Consider the following 15,978-nt stretch of genomic DNA (forward strand, 5'->3'; position numbering starts at 1 on the left):
AGCAATGTCCAGAGGTCAATATATAGCAATAAATGCCCACATGAGAAGCAAGGAAAGATCTGAAACCGACACCCTATCATCAAAATTGAAAGAGCTAGGGGAGCAAGATCAAAAAAACTTAAAAGCTAGCAGAAGACAAGAAATAACTAAGATCAGAGCAGAACTGAAAGAGACAGAGACACAAAAAATCCTTCAAAATAAAAAATCAATAAATCCAGGAGCTGGGTTTTTTTTTTTTTGTTTTGAAAGGGTCAACAAAATAGTCCACTAGACAGATTAATAAAAAAGAAAAGAAAGAATAATCAAATAGATGTAATAAAAAACGATAAAGGGGATATCACCGCAGATTCCACAGAAACACAAGCCATCATCAGAGATAACTACAAACAACTCTATGCATATAAACCAGTAAGCCTAGAAGAAATGGATAACTTCCTGGACACTTGCATCCTCCCTAGCATAAGCCAGGAAGAAGTCAAAACCCTGAAGAGACCAATAACAAGGGCTGAAGTTGAGGCAGCAACTAATAGCCTACCAACCAAAAAAAGCCCAGGTCCAGATGGGTTCACAGCCGAATTCTACCAGATGTACAAGGAAGAGCTGGTACCACTCCTTCTGAATCTATTCCAAACAATCCAAAAAGAAGGAATCCTTCCCAAATCATTGTATGAGACCAACATCATCCTGGTACCAAAACCCAGTAGAGACTCGACCAAGAAAAGAAAACCTTAGGCCAATATCTGTGATGAACATAGATGCAAAAATCTTCAATAAAATACTGGCAAACCGATTGTAACAGCACATCAAAAAGCTTATCCATCACAATCAAGTAGGCTTCATCCCGGGTATGCAAATCTGGTTCAACATACGCAAGTCTATAAACATAATTCACCACATAAACAGAACCAAAGACAAAAACTCCATGATTATCTCAAAAGATGCAGAGAAGGCCTTTGACAAAATTCAAAGCACTTCATGCTAAAAACTCAATAAAGTAGGTATCAATGGAATGTATCTGAAAATAATAAAAGCTATTTACAACAAACCCACAGCCAATATCATACCAAATGGGCACAAACTAGAAGCATTCCCTTTTGAAATATGGCACTAGACAAGGATGCCCTCTCTCACCACTCCTATTCAATTTAGTATTGAAAGTTCTAGCCAGAGCCATGAGACAGAAAACAGAAATAAAGGGTATTCAATTAGGAAAAGAGGAAGTCAAACTGTCTCTATTTGCAGATGACATGATTGTATATTTAGACAACCCTATCGTCTCAGTCCAAAATCTCCTGAAACTGATAAGCAACTTCAGCAAAGTCTCGGGATACAAAATCAATGTGCAGAAATCACAAGGTCAGCAAAGTCTCGGGATACAAAATCAATGTGCAGAAATCACAAGTATTCCCATATATCTATACACCAATAACAGACTTAAAGAGAGCCAAATCAAGAATGAACTGCCACTCACAATTGCTATGAAGAGAATAAAATACCTAGGAATACAACTAACAAGGAACGTAAAGGACCTCTTCAAGTAGAACTACAAACCACTGCTCAATGAAATAAGAGGACACAAACAGATGGAGAGACATTCTAGGCTCATGGTTAGGAAGAATCAATATCGTGAAAATGGCCATACTGCCCAAAATAATTTATAAATTGAATGCTATCCCCATCAAGCTACCAATGACCTTCTTCACAGAACTGGAAAAAACCACCTTAAACTTCATTTGGAACCAAAAGAGAGCCCACATAGCCAAGTCAGTTCTAAGCAAAAATAACAAAGTTGGAGTCATCACTGACTTCAAACTATACTGACTTCAAACAAGGCTACAGTAATCAAAACAGTGATACAGACCAATGGAACAGAACAGAGGCCTCAGAGGCAATGCTACACATCTACAACCATCGGGTCTTTGACAAACCTCACAAAAACAAGTGGTGGGGAAAGGAGTCCCTGTTTAATAAATGTTGTTGGGAAAACTGGCTTGCCACGTGCAGAAAGCAGAAACTGGACCTTACACTAAAATTAACTCCACATGGATTAAAGACTTAAACATAAGACCTAACACTTCATAAAAACCCTTTAAGAAAACCTAGGCAAAACCATTCAGGACGTAGGCATAGGCAAGGACTTCATGACCAAAACACTAAAAGCATTGGCAACAAAAGCCAAAATAGACAAATGGGACCTAATTAAACTCCAGAGCTTCTGCACAGTGGAAGTAACTATCATTAGAGCGAATCAGCAACCAACAGAATGGGGAAAAATTTTTGCAATCTACCCATCTGACAAAGGGCTAATATCCAGAATCTACAAAGAACTAAAACAGATTTACAAGAAAAAAAAAAAGCCCATTCAAAAGTGGGTGAAGGATATGAACAGACACTTGACAAAAGAAGATATATTTCAGGCCAACAAAAATGGGGAGGGGGTGTCCGCCATTACCGAGGCACTCCACCCCTACAGAGGTAGTCCAACATTGCTGAGGAAGCATGCACCCGCCATAACAGAGAGAGTCTGCCATTAAGGAGGTGGGCCACCATGGCCAAGGCAGTTCTAACCACACTCATATAAACAGGACTGCAGGGAAGTTCACATGGCAGCAGGGCGGAGCCCACAGCAGCTCAGCAAAGCCTCTGCAGGCAGACAGTGACTAGGCTGCCTCCTTGCTGGGCAGGGCAGCCCTGGAAAAAAAGGCAGCAGCACAAGGGAAACGCATAAATAAAGCACTAACTCTCCGGAACAGAGCACCTGGGGGGATAAAAAAGGGGTTTATGAGTTCTGCTATAGCAGACTTAAACGTACCTGCCTAGCAGCTCTGAATGAACAACGGAGCTCACAGTTGAGCACTTGAGCTCCTATAAATGACAGACCGTCTCCTCAAGCAGCTCCCTGACCCCTGTATATCCAAAGAGTCACCTCACAAAGGACTGAGCAGACTGACATTTGGCAGGCATCATTCTGGGACAAAGAGAGCAGAAGAAGAGACTGGTAGCAACCCTTACTGTTCTGCAGCTGCTGCAGGTGATCCCCAGGCAAGCAGCACCTGGAGTAGACCTCAGCAGTCCTACAGCAGAGGGGCCAGACTGTTAGAAGGAAAACTAAGAAACAGAAATAACTTCATCATCAACAAACTGAGCATCCACTCAAAGACCCAATCTGAAAATCAGCAACTACAAAGACGACAGGGAGATAAATCCACAAAGATGGGAAGAAACCAGCGCAAAAAGGAAAACACCCGAAACCAGAACACCTCTCCTTCTACAAGGGATCACAACTCTTCACCAGCAAGGGAACAAAGCTGGGTGGAGAATGAGTGTGATGAAATGACAGAATCAGACTTCAGAAGGTGGGTAATGAGAAACTTCCGTGAGCTAAAAGAACATGTTCTAAATCAATGCAAACAAATTAAGAACCTTGAAAAAAGATTTGATGAAATGATAACTAGAATGGACAACTTAGAAAGGAATATGAGTGAATTGATGGAGCTGAAAAACATAACACAAGAACTTTACAAAGCATGCACAAGTTTCAATAGCTGAATTGACCAAGAGAAGAAAGGATATCAGAGGTCGAAGATCAACTCAATGAAATAAAACGAGAAGGCAAGATTAGAGAAAAAAAGTGCAAAAAGGAATGAACAAAATCTCCAAGAAATATGGGACTATGTGAAAAGACCTAATCTACATTTGATAGGTGTACCTGAATGTGACGAAGAGAATGAATCCAAGCTGGAAAATATTCTTCAGGATATTATCCAGGAAAACTTCCCCAACCTAGCAAGGCAGGCCAATATTCAAGTCCAGGAAATACAGAGAACATCACAAAGATATTCCTCAAGAAGAGCAACCCCAGGCACGTAATCGTCAGATTCACCAGGGTTGAAATGAAGGAGAATTCTGCTAAGGGCAGCCAGAGAGAAATGTCAGGTTATACACAAAGGGAAGCCCATCAGACTCACAGCAGATCTCTCAGCAGAAACCCTACAAGCCAGAAGAGAGTGGGGGCCAATATTCAACATCCTCAAAGAAAATAACTTTCAACTCTGAATTTCATATCCAGCCAAACTAAGCTTCATAAATGAAGGAAAAATAAAATCCTTTGCAAACAAGCAAGTACTCAGAGATTTTGTCACCACCAGGCCTGCTTTACAAGAGCTCCTGAAAGAGGCACTACACATAGAAAGGAATAACCAGTACCAGCCACTCCAAAAACATAGCAAATGGTAAAGAGCATCAACAAAATGAAGAATCTGCATCAACTAACAGACAAAACAGCCAGCTTGAATCAAAATGGCAGTATCAAATTCACACATAACAATATTAACCCTAAATGTAAATGGGCTAAATGCACCAATCAAAAGACACAGACTGGCAAATTGGATAAAAAGCCAAAACCCATCGGTGTGCTGTATCCAGGAAACCCATCTCACATGCAAGGATACACAAAGGCTCAAAATAAAGGGAAGGAGGAAGATTTACCAAGGAAATGGAGAGCAATAAAAAGGAGTTGCAATTCTCATCTCTGATAAAATAGACTTTAAAGCAACAAAGATCAAAAGAGACAAAGAAGGCCATTACATAATGGTAAAAGGATCGATACAACAAGAAGAGCTAATGATCCTAAGTATATACAGATCCAGTACAGGAGCACCCAGATCCATAAGGCAAGTTCTTAATGACTTACAAAGAGACTTAGACTCCCACACAATAATAGTGGGAGACTTTAACACTCCATTGTCAATATTAGACAGGTGAACCAGACAGAAAATTAACAAGGATATCCAGGACTTGAACTCAGACCTGGAACAAGCAAACCTAATAGACATTTACAGAACTCTCCACCCCAAATCCACAGAATATACATTCTTCTCAGCACCACATCACACCTACTCTAAAATTGACCACATAATCACTCCTCAGCAAATGCAAAAGAATGGAAATCATAACAAACAGTCGCTCAGACCACAGTGCAATCAAGTTAGAATTCAGAATTCAGAAACTAACTCAGAACTGCACAGCTTCATGGAAACTGAACAACTGGCTCTTGAATGTTGACTGGATAAACAATGAAATGAAGGCAGAAATAAAGAAGTTCTTCGAAACCAACGAGAACGAAGACACAACATACCAGAATCTCTGGGACACGTTTAAAGCAGTCTCTAGAGGAAAATATATAGCAATAAGTGCCCACATGAGAAAAAAGGAGAGATCCAAAATTGACACCCTATTGTCAAATCTGAAAGAGCTAGAGGAGCAAGATCGAAAAAAACTCAAAACCTAGCAGAAGACAAGAAATAACTAAGATCAGAGCAGAACTGAAGAAGATAGAGGCACATAAAACCCTTCAAAAAAATCAATAAATCCAGGAGCTGGTTTTTCAAAAAGACCAACAAAATAGACGGACCACTAGCCAGATTAATAAAAAAGAAAAGAGAGAATAATCAAATAGATGCAATAAAAAACTATTAAGGGGAAATCACCACAGATTCCACAGAAATTCAAACCATCATCAGAGAATATTACCAACAACTCTATGCACATAAACTAGTGAACCTGGAAGAAATGGATAACTTCCTGGTCAGTTGCGTCCTCCCAAGCCTAAACCAGGAAGAAGTAGAAACCATGAATAGACCAATAACAAGTTGAGGCAGCAATTAAGAGCCTACCGCACACAAAAAAGCCCAGGTCCAGATGGGTTCACAGCTGAATTCTACCAGACACACACACAAAACACTGTTACTGTTCCTTCTGAAACTATTCCAAATAATCCAAAAAGAGGGAATCCTTCCCAAATCATTTTATGAGACCAACATCATCCTAATTCCATAACCCAGCAGACACTCAACAAGAAAAGAAAACTTCAGGCCAATATCCATGATGAACATAGACACAAAAATCTTCAATAAAATATTGGCAAGCCGATTGCAACAGCACATCAAAAAGCTTATCCACCATGATCAAGTAGGATTCATCCTGGGGATGCAAGGCTGGTTCAACATACACAAGTCTATAAATGTAATTCACCACATAAACAGAACCAAAGACCAAAGGCAGAGAAGGCCTTTGACAAAATTCAACAGCCCTTTATGCTAAAAACCCTCAATAAACTTGGTATTGATGGAATGTATCTCAAAATAATAAAAGCTATTTCGACAAACCAACAGCCAACATCATACTGAATGGGCAAAAACTGGAAGCATTCCCTTTGAAATCTGGCACTAGACAAGGATGCCCTCTCTCACCACTCCTATTCAATATAGTACTGGAAGTTCTAGCCAGAGCAATCAGGCAAGAAAAAAAATAAAGGGTATTCAAATAGGAAAGGAGGAAGCCAAATTGTCTCTATTTGCAGATGACATGATAGTATATCTAGAAGACCCCATCATCTCAGCCCAAAATCTCCTGAAACTGATAAGCAACTTCAGCAAAGTCTCAGGATAGAAAATCGATGTGCAGAAATCACAAGCATTCCTATACACCAATAACAGACTTAAAGAGAGCCAAATCAAGAACGAACTGCCATTCACAATTGCTACAAAGAGAATAAAATACCTAGGAATACAACTAACAAGGAACGTAAAGGACCTCTTCAAGGAGAACTACAAACCACTGCTCAACGAAATAAGAGAGGACACAAACAGATGGAGAAACATTCCATGTTCATGGTTAGGAAGAATCAATATCGTGAAAATGGCCATACTGCCCAAAGTAATTTACAGAATCAACGCTATCCCCATCAAGCTACCATTGACTTTCTTCACAGAACTGGAAAAAACCACCATGAACTTCATATGGAACCAAAAGAGAGCCCGCATAGCTAAGTCAATTCTAAGCAAAACAGAACACAGCAGGAGGCATCACACTACTGGACTTCAAACTATACTACAAGGCTACAGTAATCAAAACAGCATGGTACCGGTACCAAAACAGAGATATAGACCAATGGAACAGAACAGAGGCCTCTGAGGCAACATAACATATCTACAACCGTCTGATCTTTGACAAACCTGACAAAAACAAGCAATGGGAAAAGGATTCCCTGTTTAATAAATGGTGTTGGGAAAACTGGCTAGCCACGTGCAGAAAGCAGAAACTGGACCCCTTCCTGACACCTTACACTAAAATTAACTCCACATGGATTAAAGACTTAAACATAAGACCTAACACCATAAAAACCCTAGAAGAAAATCTAGGCAAAACCATTCAGGACATAGGAGTAGGCAAGGACTTCATGGCCAAAACACCAAAAGCATTGGCAACAAAAGCCAAAATAGACAAATGGGACCTAATCAAACTCCACAGCATCTGCACAGCAAAAGAAACAGTCAGTAGAGTGAATTGGCAACCAATAGAATGGGAAAAAATTTTTGCAGTTTACCCATCTGACAAAGGGCTGATATCCAGACTTTACAAAGAAATAAAACAGATTTACAAGAAAAAAAAAAACCAAACAAGCCCATTCAAAAATGGGCAAAGGATATGAAGACATACATGAGGCTAACAAACATATGAAAAAATGTTCATCATCACTGGTCATTAGAGAAATGCAAATCAAAACTACATTGAGATACCATCTCATGCCAGTTAGAATGGCAATCATTAAAAAATCTGGAGACAATAGATGCTGGAGAGGATGGGGAGAAACAGGAACACTTTTATACTGCTGGTGGGAGTGAAAATTAGTTCAACCATTGTGGAAGACAGTGTGGCAATTCCTCAAGGACCTAGAAAGAGAAATTCCATTTGACCCAGCAATCCCATTACTGGGTATATATCCAAGGGACTATAAATCGTTCTACTATAAGGACACATGCACACGAATGTTCATTGCAGCACTGTTTACAATAGCAAAGACCTGGAACCAACCCAAATGCCCATCGATGATAGACTAGACAGGGAAAATGTGGCACATATACACCATGGAATATTATGCAGCAATAAAAAATGATGAGTTCGTGTCCTTTGCAGGGACATGGATGAACCTGGAGACCATCATTCTCAGCAAACTGACACAAGAACAGAAAATGAAATACCGCATGTTCTCACTCATAGGCGGGTGTTGAACAATGAGAACACATGGACACAGGGAGGGGAGTGACAGTGGAAGGTGGGGAGTTGGGGAGAGAGAGCATGGGGAGAAATGCCAGATACAGGTGAAGGGGAGCAAGGCAGCAAATCACACTGCCACATGTGTACCTATGTAAATATCTTGCATGTTGTTCACATGTACCCCAAAACCTAAAAGGCAATAAAAAAATTCCAATGATCTAGAAAGGCATGCTTTTTAGCTCAAAGGAAGTGTTGGCCACCTGACGTCATTCACAATAGTAGCCTGACTTTAAAACTGGAGCAGGGCTGGGTGAGGTGGCTCACACCTGTCATCCCGGGACTTTGGGAGGCGGAGGCCAGTAGATCACCTGAGGTCAGGAGTTTGAGACCAGCCTGGCCAACATGATGGAACCTGTCTTTACTAAAAACATAAAAATTAGATGTGTGTGGTGGTTGGCATCTGTAATCCCAGGTACTTGGGAGGCTGAGCCAGAAGACTCACTTGAACCCAGGAGGCAAAGGTTGCAGTGAGCTGAAATCATGACACTGTAATCCAGCCTGGGCTATAAGAGTGAAGCTCTGTCTCAAAACAAGAACAATAACAACAAAAAACAAATAAAACCAGAGCAGGCAGAAGCATCAGCCCTGTCTGCAGACGGCCAAGTTACGGCACACAGCAGTACACGGACGTCCCTCTGGATCACTATATGTAATTCTGCAGCCTGTCCCCAGGACGTGGAATCTGTTTGCACCTCTGCAGTGGTACAGACTCCTGGGGCACTCGGGATAGGTGACAGGGGAGCTCCTGCAGGATGCAGGGGCCTGGGAAAGAAGTCACTTGGCAAGTTGGCTGCCACGGGTGCTGTGCGCAACTCTGAAGTCACCTTGATGACTTAAAGTTGTTGACACAATGGCTACACATCCCCCACGCCTCAGGGGCTCAGATAACAAACCACAATACCACACAGAAAAAGGAAAACTACTACCATGGTGCTAACAGGATGAAAGTCACCTACCAAATGAATGAATGGACAGGCACAAAAGAGAGAATTCAGAGCCGGGAGATGGGAGCAGGGACCTCAACTGTTTAGAAACAAGTACAAACAGAAATAAGCTAAACCTTCCTACCCTTCAGTCCTCCAAACATGCCTAATCTTCCATCTAGACATATAACATCTGTCATCCATGCACAAAAAAAAAGGACGTGGTTTATACTGGCATGGGAAAAAGAGCGAGACCACAAGGACACTGTAGAAAGTGGTGCTTTCCTGGTCTCACAGTGGACTAAAGTGAGCAACAACCTTCTGGGTCAATAACTTTGGCATTCAGTTTCCCACAACAAAGAAGGCCTTTGAGCACCCCTAAAGTACAGCAGCTAGAGCCACTCACCTGAATGTGAAGAGGGTCCCCATGTCCAGCATTGACAGCAACTCCGCTTTTGACTTGGGGAAAGAGAGCCGGTAGCGCAGTGTCTCGAATGCAGGCACAATCATTGCTTTCTTGGTGTTGGCAAGGTCGAGCTGGATGACAGACTTCCTGAAAAGTGGGAAGAGGCAGAGAGACAGAGACTTTGTGACACCAGGCCAGGGTCTTCCCCCTTGAGGGCAGGGTGGTCATTGGCCCAGGGAGGCAAGGAAGAAAAAGCTCAAGTCAGCCTCTCAATTAAAGATGGGGAAACTGGGCTGGGTACGATGACTCACATCTGTAATCCCAGCCTTTGGGAGGTGGAGGTGGGCAGATCACTTGAGGTTAGGAGTTCGAGACCAGCCTGGCCAACATGGTGAAACCCTGACTCCATTACTTGGGAGGCTGAGGCATGGGAATTGCTTGAGCCTGGAAGGCAGAGGTTGCCATGAGCTGGGATCATGCCACTGCACTCCAGCCTGGGCGACAGAGATAGATTCTGTCTCAAAAAAAAAATAAATGAATAAACAAACAAAGGAAAAAAAAGATGGGGAAACTGGAGTCCTGGGAGCCCAAAGCAGCTTGGCAAACACCACCTGGGGAACCCAGATTGGAGTGGGATTAAGACAGAGAGCTCAACCTTCCTGGACAATACACAGAAGGCAAAACAGATTGAGGGGCTTGGAGAACCTCCCACACGTTTTCAGTGTGTGCCCCTGACTCTGGCACAGAAGGAAGGTCTTCAAGGACACAGGGGTTAGAGCCCAGCCTGCTTGGTTCTCTGGGCTGGTCAATCACTCCTATTGTACCACTGGCCACACCAGAGCAGGTGACAGAGAGCAGGTAGGCAGAGACACCCTATGCAGCCAGCGCTAGTAAGATAGAGCTCTGGTATACCACTTGGGGAAAGTTCTCCAAAGTCGTGCCTTGGTGCCTGGCCTTCCACTCTGCTCTTCTGAGATCCAATTCAGCATGTCTGGGTTTGTCTGCCATTTCCCAGCTCTGCGGCTGTCACTTAGGGAGAAAGGCTCATGGAGGGCCATACATGGCCCAGCATCTAGTGCCATATGGCATAAGGCTTTTAATGAACACAGGCTGGATTTGGACCCTGGCAGGGTCACTTTATGAGTCCTGCCATCCTGGGAAAGCGATTTACCTCCTCCCTATCTCTGGTCCTTGTCCCTAAAATGATGGCAATAACATCTACCTCCTGGAACAAGGTAATAGAATACCACTTGGCATACCTGTCCAGGGGCAGGCATGCTGTGACAAGTGGTCACTATAATACTGCACTGCTATCATGGCTCCCTGGCTTGGATCTTCTGTGATCTATTTTGGCCAGGACCTAGGAATTCATTCTGACCTCCTGCTTCGACACTGACCTTTGGGTTTCAAGGTCATCATGGGCTGTCTGTTTCTATCTCTGAAACAGAGAAAGCAGCCTTTCTTGGGAAAACGTAGGCACTGTAAGGCATTTTGAAAAACAAAGCAGCAGCCCTCTGTGACCATAAAACTGTCCATTGAAGGCCCAGTGCAGTGGCTCACACCTATAATCCCAGCACTTTGGGAGGCTGGGCGGGGCAGATCACGAGGTCTGGAGTTCAAGATTAGCTTGGCCAATATGGTGAAACCGCTTCTTCTACTAAAAATACAAAAATTAGTTGGGCATGGTGGCACGTGCCTGTAGCCCAGCTACTCGGGATGCTGACGCAGAAGAATCGCTTGAACCCAGGAGGCAGAGGTTGCAGTGAGCCGAGGTTGTGCCACTGCACTCCAGCCTGGGTGCCACAGTGGGACTCCATCTCAAACCACCCTGTGTGCTCCCTGCCCCTCCACCCCCACCAAAACAAAGAAACAAAAAACTCGCTATTGCTGCATTATGAAAGTCACTCCACTCAACCAAATTTTGAGCCTGTGCATGAGCAGAAACCAGAGCTGGCGTGCAAAGAGGAATCATACCATAAGAAAGTAACTGAGTTAGCGTAGGCCTATATGGGACAAAACGGAGTGGCAGTCCGAGAAGGACACAGGACATCAGAAGGGCTTCGTATTATTCAATGATGAGGGGGAACCTGGACCAGGTCAGAATAAGGACAGTTTTGAATAAGGACAGTTTACTAAAACCATCCTTGGCTAATGGATCTCACCAGCTCCCAGTAGAGAGAGGTTGGTTGGGATGGGCTGGAAGTTCCTTTTGGAACTCCCTGATTATCATTTGCAGTTCACTCTTTATCATAGTGCTCATGCTGACTATATCCCAAATAACATATAGTTCTCACACCACTATTCCAGAGGAGGTTTGTAAAGGATGACAGCAAGATAGAGTGTGAGTGAGCTATACTTAGTGAGTTTGAGTCAGCCTGTCCTGGCCTGGATTCTTAGCTTTGTCTGCCTCAACAATGTTAGTTTTCAAATATCCAAGATTCCCTCTTCTGTGGCCAGGCATCTAGTGTCAGCTAGCACTCCCTTTTATATCAATCCCTTATTAGATACGGGCAGAGCTAGGCTCTTTACCTTTCCCTCTGGAAAGATGGGTACCTTATCTATTGATTCTGGGTATTGGGGGTGGGACATATAGATCTAAAGAATATCCTTGCACCAAGACAGCAAAGCCCTTGGAATCCCTGGGGCAGGGGGGAAGGTGTGCCAGTACTGGTGGGTGGTTGCTACTTACTCACCAGTCACCCAGCACCTATGATATGCTAGGCACATGAAGATACAGGGTGAAAAGAACAACCATAGTCTCTGCCCACATGGTGCTTACATTCTTATAAATGTCTCAGGACAAGGCTGTCTACACTGGGGCCCCAGACTGCATTTATAGGTGATTATTTTAGAATTCAGTGCTATAGAAACTGAGAAGGCTGAGAGGGCTGAGCTGTAAAGGGAATGGGCAAAATGAAAAGACACATACATGTATGTATGCAGGGCATACAGAGATCTAACATGGATGTTTCTATCTATATAAGCCTCAAGTTACTAATATAATCAGTTACTACAGGAGCTGCTGCTTGGAGATTAATTCCTGCTGGAAAACAATTCCCCTTTCTATGGGGGCAACCTGCTCCTTTACATAGAGGCAGCTCTCAGAGCATTCTGCCTGCCCTAGCTACACCCCTGGCAAGGGTAGGCTGTTTAGAATTAGATACTTGACCCAAGCTGAGCAAATTAGTTTCTTACTCTGGAAATTTGAATAGAAATAGACTGGGGAAGCACAGAATGGACTTGCAGTGATGTCAAACCATGCTCTGACGGCTTCTGAACTGCTGCAGAGGGGCCCAGAGCCGTCCTGGCTAACTGCAGTCTTCTTATGTGTTCATTTTCCAAGTCCTACTTTGATTCTGTAAGATAACCCATCCATTATTTGCTTTGTTTTTGTTTTTATTTTACTTAAGCTCCCTGTTATTAGTTTCCGTTGCCTGCAACTAAACAACTCTTACCAATATATGTCAGGACCCAGAGCACACAGACCCTGTAAGCAGCATGCCTCACAAATGCAGTCCTAGGAAGCCTTATTTACCTCTGCAAATTCTCTTTAATCTCACTAAAATACAAACTGCTGCCAAGATAGATCTGTCACCAGACAGATCCATGTCAGACTCCGTTCAAGGAAGTTTCAATACTGATGTCCTGAAACGGTCTCATTATGAAGTGGTTTCACAGTGAAGTGGCTTCATCGTACAAACTCTGAGCACATCTGTTTATGAAGAAGGTAATGGCAGCCTGGGTCTTGCTGCTCAGTGTTCTGTTAGTACATCTTGCCCTGGATGGGGCTTGCTGTCCTAGGGGTCAACAATTTGCAGCCAATAGTTCTCTGGAAAGTAAGTCCTGCAAAGGATAGGGTGCAGAATCTTCCAGAACAGTGGGGCCGATGAGCCAGAAAGCTGGCAAGGAGCCAGGAGACCTGTTTTAGGCCCACGCTGAGAAGCTGAGTGACTTTGGGTCACTGTTACTCTTTTAGATTGCTAAATTTAGACTATTAAGATGGAAGCTTTGCAAGACAGTCTGGTGTAGTGGTAATCAGACCAGACATCTAGCTCTGACTTTACTAGGCTGTCTTTCTGGGCAAATCACTCTCACTACTTTAAGTCCTGGCATTGATGTACTTGTAAAATATGTTGATGAGGAAAAGCAGAGTGCTTGTGGAAGGGCTTGCACAGTGCCTGGCACTGGGTACATGCTGCCTATGATAGTTACTTTTATGTATCAGGTGGGCCAGGCTATGGTGCCCAGTTGGTCACACACTAGTCTAGCCATCGCTGTGCAAGTGTTTTATAGATGTATTGCAGTCACTTGTGCATCAATCTAATAATTAACAAGTACAGTCAGTTAATTTTAAGGAAAGGAGATTTCCCTTGATAATATGGGTGGGCCTCATCTAATCAGTTGAAGACCACAAGAGCAAACACTGAGCTTTCCCAGAAAAGATGGAATACTGCCTTAGGACAATAACATAGGAATCCTGCCTCAGTTTCCAGCCTTCAGGCCTGCTCTGTGAATTTCAGACTTGCCAACTCCACAACTGTGTGAGCCAATTCCTTAAGCTGTATTGATCTAGCAACACATATATCACTATCTCTCCATATTGATTATATGTATTAATATCTATAGGATATACTAGGTGTCTCTCTCCTATTGGCTCTGTGTCTCTGGAGACCCCGGAGGACTGCACTCGTAAGGCATGCTGCTTACTGGATCTGTCTACTCTGGGTCTTGTAATACGTTGCTTAGGGTTGTTTAGTTGCAAGAAACAGAAATTAATACCAGGTAGCTTACCTAAAATAAAACATGTCCTGATTCTGACCTGGTCCACATTCCTCCTCATCATTCAATGATACCAAGCTCTGCTGACGTTCTTCTTGGACTGCCACTCTGTTCTTGTCCAGCACGTGGGCCTGAGCTGACACACTTACTTCCTTATGGTGTGATTCCTTTTTGCAGACCAGCTGTAGTCCTTGCACAGGTTTGGTTCAAAGTTTTGTTGCCCTTGTCTTGTCAAGACACCTGCAAAAATGCTCACTAACCTACCACACTATATTGGTATTGGACCAAGGAATTCTTTAAATAATCCAGAACCTTGCTGATACAATGGAAAGCCCTGTGAACATAAGTGACTTGGAGCCAGACAGCAGCAGCTCCCAAACCTGAGTGCTCCTCTCTCTCCTGACGTCGGGCACATTCTGCAACCGCTCCCAACCACGGGTTCCCCATCTGTATATGGAGACAATAAATGCTGACCTCCCATCTCTGAGGGTTCTAGAACCCAAAGCAGTGCCCAACTTAGAGTTAACTCATTGACAAGTCCTCTCCCTTTCAAAGCTGAGCTTACGGGTGCATCCAAGGCAAGAGAATAGGGGAGAGTGAAGGAGGATTCAGAAAAGACGACATACCGCTTACAACCAGGGCAGACTTCTGTTTTCTCATTTACAGAAACAGAGCTCATGGGATCTCAGTCTCTAGCCAGCCCTCTGAGTCTGTCGTTGTGTCAAAAACAATTCAGGTGTTGCTCACAGAGTAAATTCACCTCTTCCAGCCCGGCAGAGCTAACCAGTGGGGAACTGAATTTGATAAAGCTTATCTTCCAAAGCCCCCTAGCCTCCTCTTCCGTGTATCTTTTCCCCTGAGCCCCTCCTCTCAGCTCACTCAAGTATATGAATAGTTCACATCTCTGGCTCCTGTCTGACAAAACTGGTGTGCAGGGGAGGGGATGTGAGTATGCCAACTGAGGGAGTAGGGGTGGGTGGAGATGGTAGGCTTGCCTGGGCTCTGTGTAAACGGAAGTAACAGCATGGAAGGGCAGAGTGTGCTGGATGGGTTTCCCTGGTGCTACAGTGGCGTGGAATTACCAATCCTCAACCTGACCTTGGCTGCTGATCTCTCTTACACATACATACACACCTCCTTCCATCTCATTCTCTCTTTTTAACTCCATCCTTTCCTTTAGAGGCAGGTCCCTGTAACCAGGGAAACAGCCCAGGAAGACATAAGGATACGCAACGCACTGCTTAGTTCTGAGAAGTTCGCCTCCTTGGAGCCACAGTTCAGATTCTAGAGGCAGGCTGCTCAGGTGTGCATCCTAGCTAACTACTTACCTCTTGGTTCTGCAGTTTCCCTATCTGTGACGTGCAATACCTATAAAATGGGAGTGAGGGTAGAACGAGAAGAGGAGCCAGCAATGGGAACTACTGGGAGTGACCAAGAAGGTGGAAAAACCACAATGAGACTGTATTGAGCACCTAAAAGCCAAGAGAAAAAAAAAGTGTGCCACGGAGGAGTCACTGGCTGTTGGATGCCACTGAGAAGTCAAATGAGATGAGAGCTGGGGGCTGGCCACTGGATCTGGCAACGTGGAGGTCATGGGCGGCATCTAGGGCACCAGTCAAGTAGGTGAGTGTGAGCGCCATGGCTGTTTCGAAGTTCCCTTCCCTACCTCTGGTTCTGCAAAAATAAGTCAAGTAAACACAGGGCAGCGCTGGATTGCTAATCAGGAAAGGGATCCATGTTACAATACTGGCC

The 15,978-nt window shown here is 43.7% G+C and overlaps 1 protein-coding gene across 10 annotated transcripts in view; it reads right to left on the reverse strand.

Annotated features, from left to right (window-relative positions):
* LARGE1 (LARGE xylosyl- and glucuronyltransferase 1) overlaps positions 1-15,978 on the reverse strand; it is a 635,729-nt gene that overhangs the window by 13,207 nt on the left and 606,544 nt on the right. For all 10 annotated transcript variants that reach the window (XM_035261739.3, XM_054245858.2, XM_035261475.3 and 7 more), the window contains one exon: positions 9,448-9,594. In XM_035261739.3, the coding sequence (XP_035117630.2) occupies positions 9,448-9,594 (147 nt within the window). The remainder of the gene's footprint in view (positions 1-9,447; positions 9,595-15,978) is intronic.

This window comes from Callithrix jacchus, chromosome 1, assembly GCF_049354715.1.
Source record: "Callithrix jacchus isolate 240 chromosome 1, calJac240_pri, whole genome shotgun sequence".
NCBI classification, from domain to species: Eukaryota; Metazoa; Chordata; class Mammalia; order Primates; family Cebidae; genus Callithrix; species Callithrix jacchus.